The sequence below is a fragment of the Sturnira hondurensis genome, unplaced genomic scaffold (genome assembly GCF_014824575.4).
Source record: "Sturnira hondurensis isolate 20B ecotype Veracruz unplaced genomic scaffold, ASM1482457v3 Scaffold0021354, whole genome shotgun sequence".
NCBI lineage: Eukaryota > Metazoa > Chordata > Mammalia > Chiroptera > Phyllostomidae > Sturnira > Sturnira hondurensis.
In genome coordinates, this window is record NW_028093985.1 from 7,518,077 (window position 1) to 7,538,709 (window position 20,633).

Consider the following 20,633-nt stretch of genomic DNA (forward strand, 5'->3'; position numbering starts at 1 on the left):
AATTCTATGGGGAGACATTATTATTCTCATTTATAGATGGAGAAACTAGAGCAAGGCTAAAGAACTGGTAAATGGTAGAGCCTGGATTTGAACTGTGTCACCTGCCTTCTCAGCCTTAATTATTAACCAACGAGCTGTTACCTCCATGTAACAAACAAAGGCTGGGTAAAATCCAAAATAATTCATAGTGAACAAGCTTTTGCCTTTGGTGTCACTAGGCTAAAAGAAAAGTCACTACCTTTGTATTTTTCCAGATTGCAAACCAACTTAGCACACACTTATCAGTCTCATTCTAGAAATGTATAGTTTTGTTCCTATTAAAAAATGTTCTGGTGGACTTCATAAATATGATTTGGGTTTTTATTAACCTCTTTTGCTTTTATTTTTTTTATTTGTAATTTTTTTATTTAATTATTTTTCAAGTACAGTTTTCTGTCTATTACTCCCATCCCATCCTACCCCCGTGCTCCCCCCTCCCTCCCATTTCCACCCTTCTCAGTTGTTGTCCATGTATCTTTTCATATCCCAGACAACCTTTATCATTTCTGAGAGACCAGCTATCTTTGGAGGCTGTCTTATCAGTTCGCAGATGGCATTGTTTCACTGTCCTCATACCATCTGTAGCGTCATCCCAGTCTTTTCCATTTGCTGTCATCTTTCATTTATTCATGAGGGAGTTATTAAAATAAAACTTTATCGTTGTATAGCATTTTGCTTAAAAGTTAGGGTAAAACATTGATTTATTTTATCACAACAATCCTATGCAGAAAAAATTAAAAATTTTTTACTTCCTTATGCTTTACTTTATATATAGTCTTTGAAATTGAATTGAATTGAGTTGAATTCAACAGCTTTTTATTGGGCATATATTGTGATCCCAGAACCGTGGGAATGAAGATACAGTCCCTGTTCTCTCTGAGCTTCCAGTCCGTAGAAAAGACTGTGAGGAAATAAATATAATTAGGATTTTCACCATGGAAGAAAACAGAGGGTGGTATGGAAAAGGATGACAGAGGGTTAAATTTGGTCCAATGCAGTTCAAAGTCCTTTCCGAGGAAGGGTGATTAGCCAAACAAAGTGCAGCTTGTAGATTGTAGGAAAGAGGAAGAGTCTTCAAGGTCGAGTGAGCAGTCAACTTGAGAGCTATGATGTTAGAGAACTTGGAGTGACCAAAACATTGAAAGAAGTCCAGTCTGTCTGAAGCTTGGCGTGAGAGGAAGAGAGTGACAGGTGCTCTGAAGTGAGACTTGAGAGGCAGGGGTCAGTTTTTCCCGTGAGTCAGTTAAGGATTCTGGATTTGAACCTAAGATTACTGGCAAGTCACTGATGAGCTTAAAGCAGAGGTAAGACATGAACAGATCTGGATTGTAGGAAGGCCTCTCGGTGCAGTGTGGAGAATGGAATGGAAGGAGGGACCGATGTGGATGTGTGGAGGAAAGTCGGGGGGCTGTTTTGGTAGTCTTCCTGAGAAGCTGTCTTTGACTTAGACTGGTGTGATCGCAGTAGAGATGGAGAGAAATGGGTGGATTTACCCGACCACCCCAGTGAGAATGGGAGAGCCAGTCTGTGTGTCCCCTGGCTCTGGCATGTTCTGCTGCGTCATGCTCACCAAATGCCTGCTTTACAGCCAGAGAAAAATGGAACAGATGTGAGACCCGAAATCAGTTTCTGTATCATGATCAGGCATGACTTCACAGGATAGGTATAAAGATAAAGCACTCGATTATTGCAGACTACTCAATTACTTAGTCATCCAGGCAGGATTCTGAAGTCAGTGTTGCAGTTTCAAATGAATGTGTGTGATATCAACAGGACTTTGAAAAACAAATGTGTATTTAGGAGCTGATGTCTCCCTTTCCCCCCAAATGTCCAGTTCATGCTTTCATGTGCTTGCTTCTTCCTTCCTTCACTCATTCAAAACAACGTTTCCTGAGGGCCTGCTGTCCACTAGAGAGGTGTACCTGTCCCGGTCTTGAATACCGCATACGGCTGCCATACCTAGTGGAGGCCTTTGGTGTCTGTAGGAACTAGACGGGCCACATCGCATATAGGACACATTTAGTCAGCCAGGTTTCCATTTGAAGTTGGCAGAGCCTCACCATTTCTTCCCAGGTGACGCATCACTGAGCGTGTAGGCATTGATAAAATCCTGTGTGTATGTCTCCTGTGTCTCCTGAGGCACATCCTCTGCCCTTTCTGTTGTTGCTGTCAGTCTTGGCTCGGGCTCTGCACGCCTGTGCCCTTTCACAGGCACAGTTGGTCAGTTCACCCCCCACCACCAAATCTTCTAGCGAAGCAGTGCGTTCGCTGAAGGAATTGGTTTGTTTTTTTAAAAAATATTTTATTTATTTCTTTTTAGAGAGAGGGGACAGGAAGGAGAAAGAGTAGGAGAGAATCATCATTGTGTGGTTGCCTCTCATGTGTTCCCTACTGGGAACTGGCCTGCAACCCAGGCATGTGCTCTGACTGGGAATCGGACCGGTGACCCTTTGCTTCACAGGCCTGTGCTCAATCTACTGAGCTACACCAGCCAGGGCAGGAATTGTTTTTTGACTGAAATGGTCAGTCATTTCAGTCAGAGAGGAAAATCTAGTTGCCATCGTAGACCTATTACAGTAGCCAAGGTGACGCAAGCACTTGTAGTACATGAATCCTCAATTGGGTTGAAATACAATAAACGTTTACTTGTTTCTGATGTAAGTCCAGTGGGTAGTGGATGTGGGATTGGAGGGTTTTTTGCTCCATTCATGGGCCCAGGCTGATGGAGTCAACAGGATTGCCCTGGGCTTCACCTCCAGCTGGTAGAGGGGGAGAGTGTGAACACAAAGGTTTTCATGGGCCATGACTAGCAGTGGCTTAATCATTCCTACCTACATTTCATTGGCTGGAACTTGGGTATATGGCCATACCTAACTTCCAGGGAGACCAAGAAGTGTGGTCTCTGAGTCTGCCCAGGAGAAGAGGAAAACCGGATGAGCCAGTCTCTGCCCCACCTAATGACTCCTTGTGTGGTACCTGCTTTTTGATTCCAATGATGAGGGTCAGGGAAGGACCAGAGATGTGGAGAAGTTTACTTTGTGCTTTTCTAAGTGGTTCATCACAGTGCTGGGCTTTAGAGTGGGAAATGTCAACTTTCTGAATTGCTGCCGTATCTCATAATTGCTGTTTCCTGTTCTCATAGGGAAATAAATGCTCGGCTAGATGCTGTATCTGAAGTTCTGCATTCAGAATTCAGTGTCTTTGGTCAGATAGAAAATCACCTGCATAAATTGCCTGACGTAGAGAGAGGACTCTGTAGCATTTATCACAAAAAGGTAAGTGTGCTAGACAGAAATCAGATTTATTAAAACTGGTAATGTTCCTCAGCATGAAGCCACCACTCATTAAAGGAAAAATCTCAAAGCTTTATTGTTATTGTATTTTATAAAATGTTGCAGAGAGCATGAGAGAATCCTCAAAAATTTTAATTGCACAAATTAAGGTTATTATAATTTTTGCATTATTAAGTGTAAAGCTTGCCCACTTCTGTTAACCACAGCAACACACTGAGGCCCTGCTGTTAGAATGTCGTCATGTTCCAACCTTAAAGTTTGGACCATCATTCACAAAGGGAATTTACTTGGACTAGTCTCTTTTGAGAAGAGATGACCAATTATTTTAACCTTGGAATAGCTTCTTATTTGACTTAAAAGCAAAATCGGTTTGTATAATATTTGTGGTAGTTTTAACGTGCAAACAACTTTAGATAGTGAAGGTCAGTTTAAAGAGTTATTTTGATGTTCATCATTTAAGTTTTACAATTTAAGTCATAAATATGACAGAGCAGTTTTTTCATACTTAGGGAAATAATTTACTTTATTTCAAGCTATCCCCAAATTTAAAAGAATTATTAGTTAGTTACATTTACATTGTACTTGTTGATAGACTTCTGTTATACCTGTTGCAGAAGTCATTCACCTGCATTAGACCCTTTGTTCCTTATAAGAACGTCAAGAGCTTGAGAAGATACCGTGTTTATACTTCCTTACTGATGAGAAATCATGTAGATTGCTGTCTGTACATAAGTTATAACAGCTTGCATTACTTTGGCTAAAGTAGTGCGGCCGAGGGGGGGTTAGTAACTTGCTAGTAAGAGAATTAGTGTCGTATTTTGCTGTGTATCATGTGCCCCCATGTATAGTGCACACCCATGTTTTGGGTCCAAACTTTCAGGATAAAAATCTTGTTAAAATTTTCTAATTAATTAATTAATTAATTAATATCTAGGTACTTTTTGTATTATAAAGGACTTTAAGCATTTAGTTTTGAACATATGAATATCACTATTGCCTTCTAGAGTTATACTCTTAACGTATAAGCGTAAATAAAAGAATTAAAAACACTTAGATAGATATGGAATTAGTACCCCCCATGTATAATGAACATCCTTATTTTTCTCTCAAAAATTTGGGCAGAAAACGTGTGCATTATAGACAGCAAAATGCGGTATTAACCCAGGGTTTTTGGGGTTTTGGTGTCTGCTCTTTTGGACACTGACATTTTTTGATGTAGTAGTTTGATTGCCTTTACATTTTTCCTGGTTGTCCCTATGTCAGAAAATTATATTTTGTGCCTCAGTGGAACTCCTTGCCAGTTTACTGTATCATTGTAGAATGGTTTTCAGATACCCAGATTTTAATTGCGGCTGATTTCTCATTCTTCTTTACTTTTTACAAGCCTTTTTCCCTGCAAAGTTTTACTAGAACCATAAGTAATGCTTCTGAGGATACTTGAATGCCCAAGAGGACTTATGTAACTGTTTTATATGTTCCAGCTAAATTTGAAAACAAAGAACAAGGCAGAATTTGGGATACTGGTCTCCAGGGGGAAAAAATGCGTGAGTTGGTTGTGCAGTCAGTGAAGTCTGTGGTACCATTACTTGGTACACTAGGTTGTTGTTTTGCTGGTAGCTAGTTTTATGATTGACTTTTTGGCATTACAGAGATGTCAAACCATTTGTTATTTTGTATTCCTGGTCCAGTGCCTGACAGTCAGTGTGTGTTACACTACCGTTCACCAAGCCACAGATCTCTAAGCACCTTGTCTTCACTACTTGGTGTCAGGGTTGTTTTCCTCAAAAGAAAAATGGGAGCCAAGCTGGAAAAATTTTCAGTTGCGAATCAAAGAGCTAGTTAAAGTGTCCATGGCATCAAGATGACAGCATCATTCCATGCTACTGTGATCTGTTATGCTTTGTTGCCTCCCTTTTTAAAAAATTGTATTTTGGCCCTGGCTGGCATAGCTCAGTGGAATGAGCACGGGCCTGCGAACCAGATGATCGCGGTTCGATTCCCAGTCAGGGCACACGCCTGGGTTTCAGGCCAGTTCCTTGCAGGCTAACTACCAGCAGGGGATGCACAAAAGGCAACCATACATTGATGTTTCTCTCCCTCTCTCCTTCCCCTCTAAAAATAAATAAATAAATAAAATCTTTTTAAAAAATTGTATTTTATTGTTTATGCTATTGCAGTTCAAATTTTCCCCCTTTCTCCCCTCTACCCAGCCGCACCCCACCCCCTCAGGCAGTCCCCACACCGTTGTCCATGCCCATGTGTCATGCATATGTGTTCTTTGGCTACTCTTTGTTTCCTGTGCTGCACTTGACATCCCCATGACTATTTGGTAACTACCAAGTTTTACTTCTTTATTCCTTCACCTCTTTTGCCCATCTCCCAAGCCCCCTCCCAACTGCAACCATCAAAACATTCTGTATCTATGATTTTGTTTCTGTTCTGCCTTTTCATTTAGTTTTTTAGATTCCATGGTTGATAGATATGTATTTATTGCCATTTTACTGTTTATATTTTTAATCTCAAAGAAGACCCTTTAACATTTCATCTAAATACTAGTTTGGTGATAATGAACTCCATTAGCTTTTTCGTGTCTGGGCAGCTCTTTATCTGTCCTTTGATTCTGTATGAAAGCTTTGCTGGATAAAGTAGCCTTGGTTGTAGGCCCTTGCTTTTCATCACATTGGATATTTCTTGCCAGTCCCTTCTAGTCTGCAGAGTGTTTTGAATCAGCTGACAGTCTTATGGGAGCTCCCCTGTAGGTCACTAACTGCATGGCTTTGATTGCTTTTAAGATTTTCTTTTTGCCTCTAACCTTTGGCATTTTAATTATGATGTGCCTTGGTGTGGGCCTCTTTGGGTTCATCTTGTTTGATACTTTCTGCACTTTTTGGACTTGTGTGTCCATTTCCTTCACCAAGTTAGAAAAGCTTTTTGTCATTATTTTTTCAAATAGGTTTTCTTCTTCTCTCTCTTCTCCTTCCAGCACCCCCATGAGGTGAATATTGGACATCTTGAACTTGTCCCAGAGTTCCTCACACTAGCCTCAATTTTTTGGATTCTTTTTTTCTTCTTGCTATTTTGATTGGTTGTTTTTGCTTCCTTATATTCCAAATTGCTGATTTGATTCTTTGCTTTACCCACTCTACTGTTGACTCCCTATAAATTGTTTTTATTTCAATTATCCTTCAAGTGTATCCTTTGTTTCTGACTGGATGTTTTTTATGCTGTTGAGGTTGTCATGAAGTTCCTTGAGCATCCTTATAACCAGTGTTTCGAACTCTGCATCTGATAGATTGCTTATCTCCATTTTTAGCTCCTTTTCTGATGTTTTGTTCTGTTCTTTCATTTGGGTTGTTTCTTTTTCTCCTCATTTTGGCAGCCTCCTTGTGTTTATTTCTGTGTATTAGGTCAAACAGCTATATCTCCCAGGCTTGGTAGAGTGGCCAAATATAGTACGGTAGGTGTCCTGTAGGATCCAGTGGCACAGCCTCTTCTATCACCTGAGGTGGTTACTCAAGATGCGCCCATCGTGTGGGCTGTGTATACCTTCCTGTTTAGTTGAGCCTTGATGGCTGCCCGAGGTCAACCACCCTCTATGTTTGGTCTAGGGTCACACAGCATAAGCTGCAAAGTGATCTGAAGATAGCTGATACTTGTGCTTGGCTTGGAGTTGCTCAGGCGAGACCAAGCTGCTGCTAGTGCCAGACCTGGCACAAGTTAGTGAGAGATGCTGCATATTTGAGAGAATTTAGGAAAATCTGAAGTATGGGCCAAGACAAGCCATTGCTATGGGAAAAGCCATTGGAAACAGCTTGGGCGGTCTCTAATGTTGGGTGGGGCCAGGCCTCAGGGAATCACTAGAGAGGGGCAAACAGTGATAGCCAGGTTGATGGAGTGTCAGAGCCCGCCTGCTGGCTCTGTTGGGAGAGGGCCCAGAAAAGGAAAATGGCCTCTTCAGCACTTCTGTCTGGGAGAAAGCTGCCCCCCAGCTCTCTCCCTGATGCCATGCAATTCAGTTCCTTCCTCTAAGTCTTTGATGCCTTTCAACCTGCTGCTCCTGCACTGGAGCTCAGAGGGAGTGATTCCAAGTAAGTCTGTGCGCATGGGCCTTTTAAGAGGAATCGCCTGGGATTCCAGCAGTTTCTGTCTTCCACAGCCTCAATCCCTACTGGTATTTATAGCCAGAGATTATGGAGACTTATTTTCCTGGCACTTGAAACCTGGGCTGGTGGGCCTGGTGTGGGCTGGGATCCCTTTCTTGCCCCTGAGGTATCCCTCCTGATTTTTATCTGCCACACGTGGGTGTAAAACCAGCCTGTGCCGCATCTCTACCCCTCCTACCAGTTTTGATATGGTTTCTTCTTTAAGTCTGTAGTTGTAGGACTTCCATTCAGCTTCATTTGTGATGGTTCTGAATGATGGTTCTTGACCGGAAGTGTTGTCTCTTTATAAGCTAAATTTCATGTTTATATTCCATAAGGTTTGTGTATTTATAAAGTTTAAAAACTCTGGTATGAGTTTCATACTATGGTATGAAATGATTACCATAATAAATCTAGTTAACATCCACCATCACACAGTTACTAAGTTTTTTTGTTATGTGAGAACTTAAAATTGTGTGGTTGGCATACAGTAGTATATTAGTGTCCAGTGTCCAGTAGAATGATTGGATATTTATATACCTTGCAGTGTGATCAGCACACTTAAGTCTAGTAACCATCTGTCACTATGCATAGTTATTGCAGTAGCATTGACTGTGTTCCCTGTGCTGTGCTCCACTTCTCCACGGCTTGTTTATTTTGTAACTGCCAGTTTGTAACTTTTATTCCCCTTCACTTTTTTTACCCATTTTCCCTCCCCTCTGGAAGCTATCATTTTGCTCTCGTTTTCTGAGTCTGTTTTTATTTTGTTTTGTTTGATTATTATTTTTTTGTTTTGTTCCACATGTAAGTGAATTCACATAGTATTTGTTTTCCTCTGACTTATTTCATTTAGCCTAATAACCCTGTAGGTCTGTCCATGTTGTTGTAAATGACAAGATTTCATTCTTTTTTATTGCTGAGTAATATTCTATTGTATATACATGTCACATCTATTTTATCCATTCATGTATTGATGGGCTGCTTCCATATCTTGACTATCGTAAGTAATGCTGCAATGAACATAAGGGTGTATGAATCTTTTTGAATTAGCATTTTCATTTTCTAAAGATGAGACTCAGAAGTAGAATTGCAGGGTCATATGGTAGTTGTGTTTTTAATTTTTTGAGGAACCTTCATACTCTTTTTGTAGTGCCTCACCAATTTACAGCCCTACCAACAGTGCATGAGTCCCCTTGTAGAATGATAGCCTTTAAGACCTACCCTCAGCAATTTTGAGTGCACGATACAGTACTATTAACTGCTGTGCCGTGCTGCACATTACATCCCATGGCTTATTTATTTTACAAATAGAAGTTTACCTTTGACCACCTGCACCCGTTTCACCCACCCCGACCACTGACAACCACCAGTCTGTTCTCTGTATGTGTGAGTGTCATGTCATTGTTGTTTTTAGATTTCAAATATAAGTGAGCTCATATGGTATAGAATCCAATTCATTTTAAAAGTTTCCAATATGTTGAGACAGAATGACTTTTAGAGTTTCAAAACACACTTTACTAAAGGAAATTAAGACTTGTTCAGCAGCTGTTCCTTGTTGCTGTTTTAATGTTTACTGTTTTAATGTTTAGTGTGCCTAAAGATTGGCTTGAAAAGTGAAGGTTAGTGTTGAGATGGCCACAGAGCAAATCATTAGGAAATCTAAAAGCTTTAAGCCAAATATTCTAGATAGTTAACTGGTTCTTGGAACTCACCATCAAACATGTCTGTTCTTTATCATTAGATTACTCTAAATAATCTTCTGCTGTATGCACCACATGGTGAGTGTTATCCTGGGTACAGGCTGTGCCAGTTATGTGAGATGCATAAAGTGGTAAGGAACATGGCTTGGGTGCTGGAAGTGGAAAGCCTGGGTTATCTGGTTGTGTGGGAAGTGCCTTGGAATAGGCACACACAGGTATTTTTACGATGATCATAGAGGATCCCAAGTGGGCTAACCCTGAAGTAAAATAAACACTTATTTTAAAGCACTTAAAATTCAAATCTAAGGAAATAGTATTAGTTGCAAGAACCAATTAACTTCACTCAAAAACTTTTTTGTAAGAAAGTGACACCTAACTGCTAAGGTTGGCAAATATGCTAAAAGGATAATAGTGCTTAGTAAATGTTGAAAGGGCAGCGATTCCAAATTTTTTGTAGGTGAGAACAGTTTCTTAGTGAGACCGATGTAAGCCTGAAGTCGTGTTTTCGGTTTGGGGCTTGGGCTCTGCCGTGCTCTGCTCATGCATTTGTGGGTCTGTTCTAAGGCTCTTCCCTGGGTAAGTTTGCTGCCGGAAATGGGACTGAGCGGGAGAGGCTCTGGGAGCTGCTGCTTTACCCCCACACTCACCCTTCTTGTGGACCCAATGAAAGAAGCTTGAACACAACCTTCCACGGGCACTTAGGACTGGAGCAGAGAGCGCTGCTGGTTTTCGGTCTGCTTCTGTTTCTAACTTAAACCTTACTTCATCTCTGAGCATGAAAAATCACCCCCTTCTTGCTTTAAATTACAATGATCTCATGTAGATTATTATTCAAAGTAATTATTTTTAGTTCTTCTGTTTTGTTAGAATGTATCATTCAGTGACTACTGGCCGTTTGCTTCTAGGTTCAGCGTTTAGGCACACAGTCCAGTTTCCTGTATGTCTCGTCCCCAGCGCAGCGGCCTTTCTGGGGAAGAGGTGCTTTGTGATGCACTTTTAACTAAACTCTTGTTTAGTTGATCCTGACTTTGTTTTTCTGTATAATTACTTCATTCCTTATAGTTAATATTGTCTTTCTAAGTATGTTCTTAGCATTAGAACATTTCATATATACTACTTATGTATACTTACCATTAACTCAACCCTAAATCCTTTTTACCTCGAAATACTTATTTTCATGAAATAGTTTATTCATTTTACTTTCTTGAGCTTTGTGACCTGATTCGGCCTGGACCAGTGGCCCTTCATATCTGTTATGCAACTATCTTCTTAGATCCCCTTTATTTTCCTTGAATTAAATTTTCAGTTTTCTGTACTTCAGGTCTTCCTCTTGGTTTTTTTCCTTCTTTTTGGTGGAATACATTCTCTGGAAGCATTCTGAGAAAGGGTATTAAAAGTAAATATTTTGAAACATTGATATCTGGAAATGTCTTTTATTTTATCCTTTCACGTTTTTTGGTAGTTTGATTGGGTAGAGTATTCTAGACTACAGATTATTTTCCTTTGGAGTCAGAAACATACAATGGGGTAAGGACAGTCTATTTAACAAATGGTGTTGGGGAAATTGGACAAATATATGCAAAAAATGAAAATAGACTGCCTACTTACATCATACACAAGAATAAATGTACTGTAGACTTAAAACCATAAAAATTCTAGAAGAAAAACACAGGCAGTAAAGTCTTACACATTTCTCATAGCAGTATTTGTTCTGATGTATCTCCTCTGGCAAGGGAAGCAACACGACAGAATAAATGGGACTACATCCAACTAAAAAGGTCAAAGGGTCATTGGTTCGATTCCCAGTCAGGGTACATGTCTGGATTGTGGGCCAGGTCCCTGGTTGGGGGGTGCGTGAGAGGCAACCACACACTGATGCTTCTCTCCCTCTCTTTCTCCTTCCCTCCCCCTCCCTCTAAAAATAAATAAATAAAATCTTTAAAAAAGCCTTTAGCACAGCAAAGGAAACCATCGACAAAGTGAAAAGACAGTCCAGTGAATGGGAGAATGTAATTGTCAGTGATACATCTGATAAGGGGTTAATATCCAAAATTTATAAAAAATTTATAAAACACAACACAAAAAATATCCAATTAAAAAACAGGCAAAGGATGTGAATAGATAACACTGCAAGGAGGATGTGTAGATGGCCCATAGACATATGAGAAGATGCTCAATGTCACTAATCATCAGAGAAATGCAAATTAAAACAAGGAGATACCATCTCACACGGGTCAGAATGGCTATCATCAATAAATCAACAAACAACAAGTGTTGATGAGGAGGTGGAGAAAAGGGAACCCTAGTGCACTGTTGGTGGGAATGCAGACTGGTGCAGCCACTGTGGAAAACAGTATGGAATTACCTCAAAAACTTAAAAATGAATCTGCCTTAATGACCCAGCTATTCTGCTTATGGGGTCATATCTGAAGAAACCCAAAACACTGATTCAAAAAAACATGAGCACCTCTAAGTTTATTGCAGTTTTATTTATAGTAGCCAAGATTTGGAAGCAGCCCAAGTGCCCATCAGTAGATGAGTGGATAAAAAAATTGTACTGTGCCCTGGCTGGGTTAGGGTTAGGGTTAGTATGCCAAGTTTGTAGGTTTGATTCCCTGGTCAGGGCATATTCAAGAATCACCCAATGAATGAATAAATAAAGTGGAACAACAAATCAATGTTGTTTTTTTTTTTTTTTTTTTGCTTTTTTTCCCTTAAAGCTATGGTACATTTACACAATGAAATACTACTTGGCTGTAAAAAAGAAGGAATTCTTACCCTTTGTGACAGCATGGTGGGCCTGGAGAACGTTATGCTAAGTGAGATAAGCCAGTCAGAGAAAGATAAATATTGTATGATTTCACTCATAATGTGGAATCTTATTAGTAAAATAAACTAACAAGCAAAATAGAAACAGACTTATAGATAGAGAACAGACAGCTAGTTGTCAGAGGGGAGAGGAGTTGTGGGGCTGAGTGAAAAAGGTGAAGTGATTAAGCAACAAACAAAAACCCGTCGTAGACAGGTAACAGGTGATTCGCAGAAGAACAGGGAGGTGAGGGAAGGTAGAAGAGGGTATTGGGGGGATAAATGCTGATGGAAGGAGATGGGACTTGGGGTGTGAACACAATACAGAATACAGATGATGTGTTAGAGAATTGTACACCTGAATGAAACCTATGTAATTAACAATGTCACCCCAGTACATTCAATAAAAATTAAATAAATGTTTTCCTTTGAAGTTTGTTACTCCATTGTCTTCTAGTTTCTACTATTGTGCAGTTATGAAGTCATTCTGATTCTTGATTCTTTGCATGACTTTTTTTTCTGTTACTTTTTTCCCACCCCTCTGGAAATTGGAAGATTTTTTCTCTGTTCCCAGTGTTCTAAAAGTTCATGATGATTTGTCTTGATTTGGCTGTATTTTCATTCATTGTATTGGGCCATTTCAATATGGCAACTTAAATCCTGATGTTCTGGGAAATTTTCCTGAATGATTTTATTGATTCTTTCTTTCTGGTTTCTATTATTTGAGTTAATTAAATCTCCTGAACGGAATATCTCTCTACCCTTATTCTGTATTTTTCATCTCTTTATACTTTTATTTAACCTTCTTTGGTTAAGGGGGATTCCATCACCTTTATCTTCTATCTCTTCGGTTGTTTTTCATTTCTATTCTCACAGTTTAGTTTTTCAGAACCTTTTCTTCTTGTTCTCTGAATGTTTTTATTTCCCACAGCATCCTATTTTTGTTTCATGCTTGAAATATGTGGTTTAACTGAATGTATATTATCATTATCATTACTATTTAGAATCTTTCTTTNATTCTGTATTTTTCATCTCTTTATACTTTTATTTAACCTTCTTTGGTTAAGGGGGATTCCATCATCTTTATCTTCTATCTCTTCGGTTGTTTTTCATTTCTATTCTCACAGTTTAGTTTTTCAGAACCTTTTCTTCTTGTTCTCTTAATGTTTTTATTTCCCACAGCATCCTATTTTTGTTTCATGCTTGAAATATGTGGTTTAACTGAATGTATATTATCATTATCATTACTATTTAGAATCTTTCTTTTATCTACATAGGCTCTATTCGCATCAGGTTTTATTGATTGATTGTTTTGGTCTTTGCGTTTCATATTAGAATTTTTTCATCTGGTGTCTGGTCATTTTTAAGAGTGGAGGATGAAAATGCCTATAGGAAGGCCTTTGTAGTTTAATGTTGCTTGCAAAATATTAGGTGAACTAGAGAGTGAGCTAGCTGACTCACTTATTGGGAGAACTGTGAGGGTATCTTTAGAGTTTTCTTCATAGGCTTGTGAGATTGCCCAGAGACTCTTTCAGGTTCCTGACTAGCTAATGGTTTTCTGGGAGCTGGATGGGGACAAGTGGGAGCCTCAGTTTTTGGTTTGTAACCTTCCTCTTAACCCCCTGCTGGTGGTTGTACCTTCATCCTTCGTGGTGCCTGAGGCTGATTCAGGGTAGACTGTGTCTCACCTTCTCCAGAAACCGAAACGAGTCTTCCGTGGGGTGGATGAGTTGTGGTTGCTGAGGGGCATGGAGGGGAATACGAGATGGAGGGATTTAATTGCTTCTTAAATCATCTTTAACCAGTTCGTCTTTACCTGCCTCCTCCCAACTTTCACTTCCAAAGTTAATTTGTGCCACTAGTTACTGAGTATTTTAGGACCCTTGGTGTAACTCAGGTTGGGCCCTAATTTCCCTATGGCTGGGGTGTCAAACTCATTTTCACCGGGGGCCACATCAGCCTCATTGTTGCCTTCAAAGGGCTGAAGTAATTTTATAAATGTATACATGTATACATATATGTACATATATACATTTCTAAAATTGTATAAAATTATTTATACATTTATAAATGGTATAAAATGTATATACATGTATACATTTATAAAATTTTATACAGTTTGTATACATTGTAAATGTATCTATAAATACATCTATAAATACAATTATAAAATCATTTAAATTTAGGACTGTATAAATGTAACTACTCCTTGACTGTTAAGGAGTTCAAATTACATTCAGCCTTTTGAAGGCAACTGCAAAGCTGATGTGGCCCCCGGTGAAAATGAGTTTGACACCCCTGCCTTCGGGCCAGTTTAAGATTAAAATACATTGAGTCTTCTCAGTCAGTTACGACTCACCTTTTTGCCTTACAACTTCTCAGATGATGTTGCTGTTGTCTTTTCTCCTAGTTGTTCTTGTGGTGCCACGCCTTTTTAAACAGCCTTTGACTGTAGTTTCAAGATAGAGTGAAACTAGATGCACATGTCTAGCCCCCTTTCTTGTTCAGAAGCTCCAGTGTAAAGAGTACGCATGCTCCCGTGGAAGGTCACAGTGGTGCACACGGGCGTGAGTGAGGCAGGGTGAAGTTTTCCTGTGCCGTCCCCGCACACCCACTGCCCAGAGCAGTCAGCGCTGTGGCCTTCCGGAGGTTTTTATTTACATTTTATAATAGTGCATATTATTTAAAGATCACAATGATTTTTACTGTATAAACATATATGGTGTGTATATACTATGTGTATTTAATATATGTTGAAATTATGGAGTTCCATATCAATTTGTACATCAGTATGTGTACATGTCTGAATTTTAATTTTATTTTTATTTTTTAATTTTTTTTAATTTTTTAATTTTTTTTAATTTTTTTATTTAATTATTTTTCAAGTACAGTTTTCTGTCTATTACTCCCATCCCATCTGAATTTTTAAAACTGTTTTAAATATTGTGTTTTTTCTAAAATCTCATGCTGGATATTGGCTTCTTACTCATCTTTTTAATATTATTACAATATTACTATAAAACTACTGTATTACAATTTACTATAAATATTCAAATACACATATTTCCACTACTTGTTATAGTATATTTTTAGTTTAATTCTTAAAAGTATAATTGCTTTGTCAAAGGATATGTGTACTTTTTTATTATGATGGTATGCTACATTGTCCTTCAAAAGGCGCTCTCTCTGAATAGTATGTAAAATTATACCCTGTGTGACTTGGTTATTGTCAGGCTTTAACATTTTTGGCATTTTGAAGAGTGAAAAATGCTATCCCTATTTTTAATGTGCTTGTCCTGATTACATGTGAGGTTAGTCATGTGCTAGGTGGACATTTTTTTTTATGAGATGCATATTCAGTTCAGTTCGCCATTATTTTTTGAATTATTCATCTTTTCCATGAAAGATTCTTAAGAACTCATTATATTTGGGGGAATTTTGTTGTTTATCTCTCATACATCTTACAGATATTTCCCCAGAATGATCCTTCATACTTTGACATGTTTCTGTATTTTTACTATGTGGTCAGTGTATTTAAAAATGAAAAAATATTGTGCAGGTATTGGCTTTGCTATTCCTGTCTCACATTATTTTCTTTATGGCTTCAAAATATTACTTTATAAAGTTTTGAAACTATTGCTTTAACATTTAGAAGGTATAAACAATACTGTATTTCAATTAACTAGTGTATAGAATAAATTAAAATTTTATTTTATTTTGATTTTAACTTTAACTAGATCACTAATTAGATTTTTATTTGCATGTATTATATGCTATTTAGGTAAAATGTATTTCTATTTTCAGTGTTCCACCAAAGAATTTTTCTTGATCGTCAAAACCCTTTCTCACCTGAAGTCAGAATTTCAAGCATTAATACCCGCTGTTAATTCCCACGTGCAGTCAGACTTGCTCCAGACAGTCCTTTTAGAAATTCCTGAACTCCTCGGTCCAGTGGAGCGTTACTTTAAGATACTTAATGAACAAGCTGCCAAGTAAGTAGCAGACTCTTAGTTCTTTCTTTCCAGCAGTGCTAGTCTTAATTTGCTTGTCCAGTGCATTTGCTATTAATGTGTGGATTCTTAAGCTTCACCGAAAGTAGTGGAAGGAGTTGCATGTGGACTAGAGTTGTGACTGGGTACTAAGGGCTCTGTGTTACTGCTGGCAGTCACACTTTGCTGTCTAAAATCTAGGCAGTTCACCACCTAGGACAGATGTAGTACTTGCTCAGGTATCAGATGATGAAAATACGAAGTCCAGAAAGAGCAAGCAGTAGCAGTACTCACTTGCTAGAAAACCAGGGAGGGTCTGCCTTATATTTAGGAACTGCCTAAGCAAAGTTATCCCTTAATAAGTAGTCATTTTACAATTCATCCCCCAAAGAACTCTATATAAGAAAAAGAATTTGACAGTATTTTATGTTTCAGTTTATTTTCTGAATAGGCAAACAACAAATATTTAAATTTCTCCCTTAGTTTTACCATTGGAATCATGAACTTGCAAATGAAAATGATGTTAGGGTAACTTTATCTGTCTTCAAAGAAATTAAGAAACTTATCCATAAATATTTAGTGGCAGTTTTCCATTTTGCATTTTCATTATGCTGTGAAAAATAATTAATAATTGGTATAAGTTATATGCTTCAATGTGTATATTTCCTTTTTTTTCCTTTTTAGAAATGGGGATAAAACTGAGTTATTCAAAGACCTTTCTGATTTCCCTTTAATAAAAAAGAGGAAGGATGAAATTGAAGGAGTTACTGACAAGATCCAAATACATCTGCAGGAAATAAGAAAAATACTGAAAAATCCTTCTGCACAGTATGTGACAGTATCAGGCCAGGAGGTGATGTTAAAATTTTTATTTGCATTAGTGTTTCTTGGTAAAAAAGCTGTTTTAAAATGTAAATAAAAATACGAGGATAGGATGAAAACATTTTTTCATATTTTTAGTTTTATTCCTTAGAAATTTGTAATACCTTGTTTTGATAAGAATTATTTTAATAAGTATTTTGTTTGTTTATTTACCATAGTAAATAAACTTGGTAAAGTCCTGCAACTTAATATTGCATGTCTTTTAATATTATCTGTTGAAAGTAGACTTTAGATCCCTGGTTGGGTAGCTCGGTTGGTTAGAGCATTGTCTTAATGTGCCAAGGTTTACGTTCAATTGTGGTCAGTGCACGTACAAGAATCACCCAAGGAATACATGCCTAAGTGGTACAACACATCAGTTTTTCTCTCTTTTCTCCCCCTCCTCTCTCTCTCTCAAATCTATTTAAAAAATCATATTGAGGAAAATCTTGATTATTGTAAATAGTAACTTATAGAATTAATTTACCCCAAGTCTAGGAGAGAGAAGTTAGTCTTTGGTCCCGTGCTTGCAGAGTATGAAATGGTATCACCCAGTGACTGAATGGCAGGGCATCCTCTGAAGTGAGGAGTTTAGGTGCTAAGAAACAGAAAGTAAAAAAACAAAAACCAAAAACTATAGTGAAAACCTACATTAGTGAGTCTTCCATGGGATTTAGGTGCTATTTAGAATGTTTTTGTTATTTGTACCTCTGTTTCAAGGTTGATGTTAATTCTGGATGAGAACCCTGAGAAAACTACGCTTTTTAAGTGTGGTTGTTCCTTTTGGTCCTCTCCTGGGCCTTGAGGCAATGCCTCTTCTAGGTCTTTGTTTGATAAAAAATAAATGTTCTAGTGGAGGAATTTGAGAAACTCTTCTTTGTTAAAAATAGCAAATGAATATATTTGTGAATAATTTCTATAAAGTGAACATTTTATTTGGGACTTTAAAAATAGATTTTTGTCCAGGGGGCAACAGCTTTCAAATTGAATTTTAGATATTTTACATCACTTTGTATATTTAGCCAAAAGATTGTTGATTTATATGAGTATTTGAAATAAGAAACTCTGTAGTAGATTATCATATTTATTAATCTAATGCCATTTAATACACCATTGATGAAGTCAGCCTATCTTCTGGGCTGAATTTATTAAGATGTGATACTCAGGCAGACGTTTTACAGTGCACTCCACATGGAGCTCTGTGGAACAGAGAAGTTATTTGGCAGTATTTATATTTCATTTTTCCCCCTGAACAGGCAAATACCAAATATTTAATTGTATGTCTTGGTTGTACCATACAATCACAACCTTGCAAAGTAACAAGTGACCTTAGTGTCACTAGTCTGGCTATTTCTTGAAATGAGATGATCAAAACTGCTCAGTGGCATTAATAAGAGCTATGTAGTAGAAAAGCGATAGCCTGAAACTGCAGTGGAGAAAGCTGAGGTTTGGCACCCACACGCTGTGCCCACAGTCCGTGGAAGGGCACCTCTGTCGTGAGACTGCTGTGAAAACCAGCTGTGTCGAATACGTGGATGTGCTTTCTAATCACAAAGCACTACACAAATGTTACTCATATGATAATGATAGTAATATAGTTTTACCATTTATCAACCACTTGTTAAAATCTAGAACGGTGCTGGGCACTTTGCATATATTACCTACTTTAATCGTTGTAACAACACAAGAAGGGGTTACTCCAGTTTTGCTGGAGAGAAAACTGGGGTAGGTAGGCGAGTTACCCTAGTCCGGAGCCCAGTCCACCCCAGTTCTGCCTGACTCCAGTGCTTCTACCACGCGGTTGCTTCTCTCTACTCACAAATGTGACCTCAAGGGATTATCAGTGTCGTGGATTTCATTTGATAAAGTACATTTTAGAGTTCATACTGTTCAAACCAAAATAAAGCTTAAGTCTTGAGAAGACAGTCCTTGATTCAGTTGATAGTTTTCAAGGAAAAATTATCAGGAATTCATAAAGGGTGCTGAATTAGTTATTCTTAACAGCATAGCATTGAAGTTTAAGAAAAGGCATGGAGATGAAGTGATTGGATTACAAAAATTTAGGGAAGGAGGTAAATTATCTTATACTTAACCTTTACTAGGTTAAAGTGATAAATTTGAAGTAAGAAATTTTCTTAGTATTAACAGGAGGATTTTTAAAAACCTTGAGAATTTTAATAGTACAAATTAATGTAGAATCACTGTTATAACGTTTTTGAGAATCAATGATTCTGTTCATTTAAATGAACACCAAATGAATTCTAAATATTCAGCATTGTTATCATCAAATTCTGTTAAAAATTTGTACTAAGGGTATCAGCAGATTATTTTGAAAGACTTAAAGGACTAAGAACCAACTTCATCAAATATGCTTACCTCTGAGAAGTGAAGGAGGGAGGGGGGAAAGCCCTTATTTTATAGACATGTGTTTCTATTTTATGCCCTTGTTTTTCCTGTCTGAAGTTTTACTTCTATACAGTAACTTCTGTAATAACTTTTATAAACCTATTTATAGCAGTCCCACATGGTACATGGATCTTATTATCACTTAAAATAGATAAGTAGACCAACTGTCAAGCCAGAATTACTTTTGACAACATTCATTTTTCACTGCTGTTCAAGTTTTTATATACTCATTAGGCTACCAAGCCTTATTGACTACGGTGCCTTATTGTCTGACTCCGACAGTGTTTGTTTACAAGGAAATGATGAAAGCAGAAACTGACATGGCTTTGCATAGTTCACTGCTTCTGTGATAGTCTCTATCATATTTCATATAGAGAGAGAATTCTCTCCTAACTACGAATTAAATATAGAATGGATATGGGGTGATATTTAGATTTGAGGCAGTACTGATAAGTAGTGTTCCTCAGGAAAAGAAAAGAACTTTGGGAGAAAGTCTTTAGAAAATTTGTGCTAGTTCACAGCATGCAGCCTATCCAAGTACTTGCTTAGTGTGTTTAAGAGACGGAAAGCATTCTGTTAAATCTTACTTCTACATTAAAAAAATAGTTGAAAGTTCTTGAGAGAATGAGAAAGAGAAGGGGAGAGGGTTGGGGTAAGTGTGGTGTTGGGGAAAAGAGAAATTAGTTTCTAAGGTAAGAATTGCAGCTGACTTAGCAACGCCAGCTCAGTGGTGCCGCAGGCCACAGTTGGAGTAACAGTATCTGATGTGTAACCAGGGCAGAACTGCAGCCAGGAGGAGCACATGCAAGATTGCTAGAACAACTCAAGGCAAACTTCTCACACCACACCTAAGAAGCAAAGTCAGGAACTGCAGAGCAGGGGAAGTTGCTATGAGACCTCTCTCAGATTTCTGAAATACACGTTAATTTCCCACTTTAGTTGGTTTTCTTTTCTTTAGCAATAAAATCTTTAAACAAGAGGCCTCAATGCCCATTCTTAGAACATTTGTAAAAGGCAATAGAGAATTTCCTCTTCCATAACCAGTGTAGAAGGGGGAAAAAACTGCTAGTTGATGACAATTCTGAGGAGAAACACAGGCTGAGAAGCTAGGACCATGGAAGGGAGAGAAGAGGAAACACAGACCAGCACCTGAAGAAGTGGCCCAGGGGTTTAGCAAGCAGGGGGTCCACGCGGGTTTTCCTGACTTTCACCCTGTCTTCCGTCTGTGTTGGTTCTGCGTGTGGCTTGCTTGAGGGCTCTGGTCCTTAGGGTAGACGCTGGATACTTCGAGACTGAAGAGCTCTGCTCCGCAGTGTTCGGAAGCTGCTCTAGAGGGTGGTGACCAGTAGCAGTTTGTGATGTGAATAAGGCACAGATTCAAATCTGCGCTGTCAG

The 20,633-nt window shown here is 38.2% G+C and overlaps 1 protein-coding gene across 1 annotated transcript in view; it reads left to right on the forward strand.

Moving 5' to 3' along the window:
- MSH3 (mutS homolog 3) overlaps nt 1–20,633 on the forward strand; it is a 143,865-nt gene that overhangs the window by 67,295 nt on the left and 55,937 nt on the right. Inside the window, exons 13-15 of the mRNA XM_037032459.1 lie at nt 3,182–3,314; nt 15,787–15,974; nt 16,656–16,824. Coding sequence (XP_036888354.1) covers nt 3,182–3,314; nt 15,787–15,974; nt 16,656–16,824 — 490 coding nt within the window. The remainder of the gene's footprint in view (nt 1–3,181; nt 3,315–15,786; nt 15,975–16,655; nt 16,825–20,633) is intronic.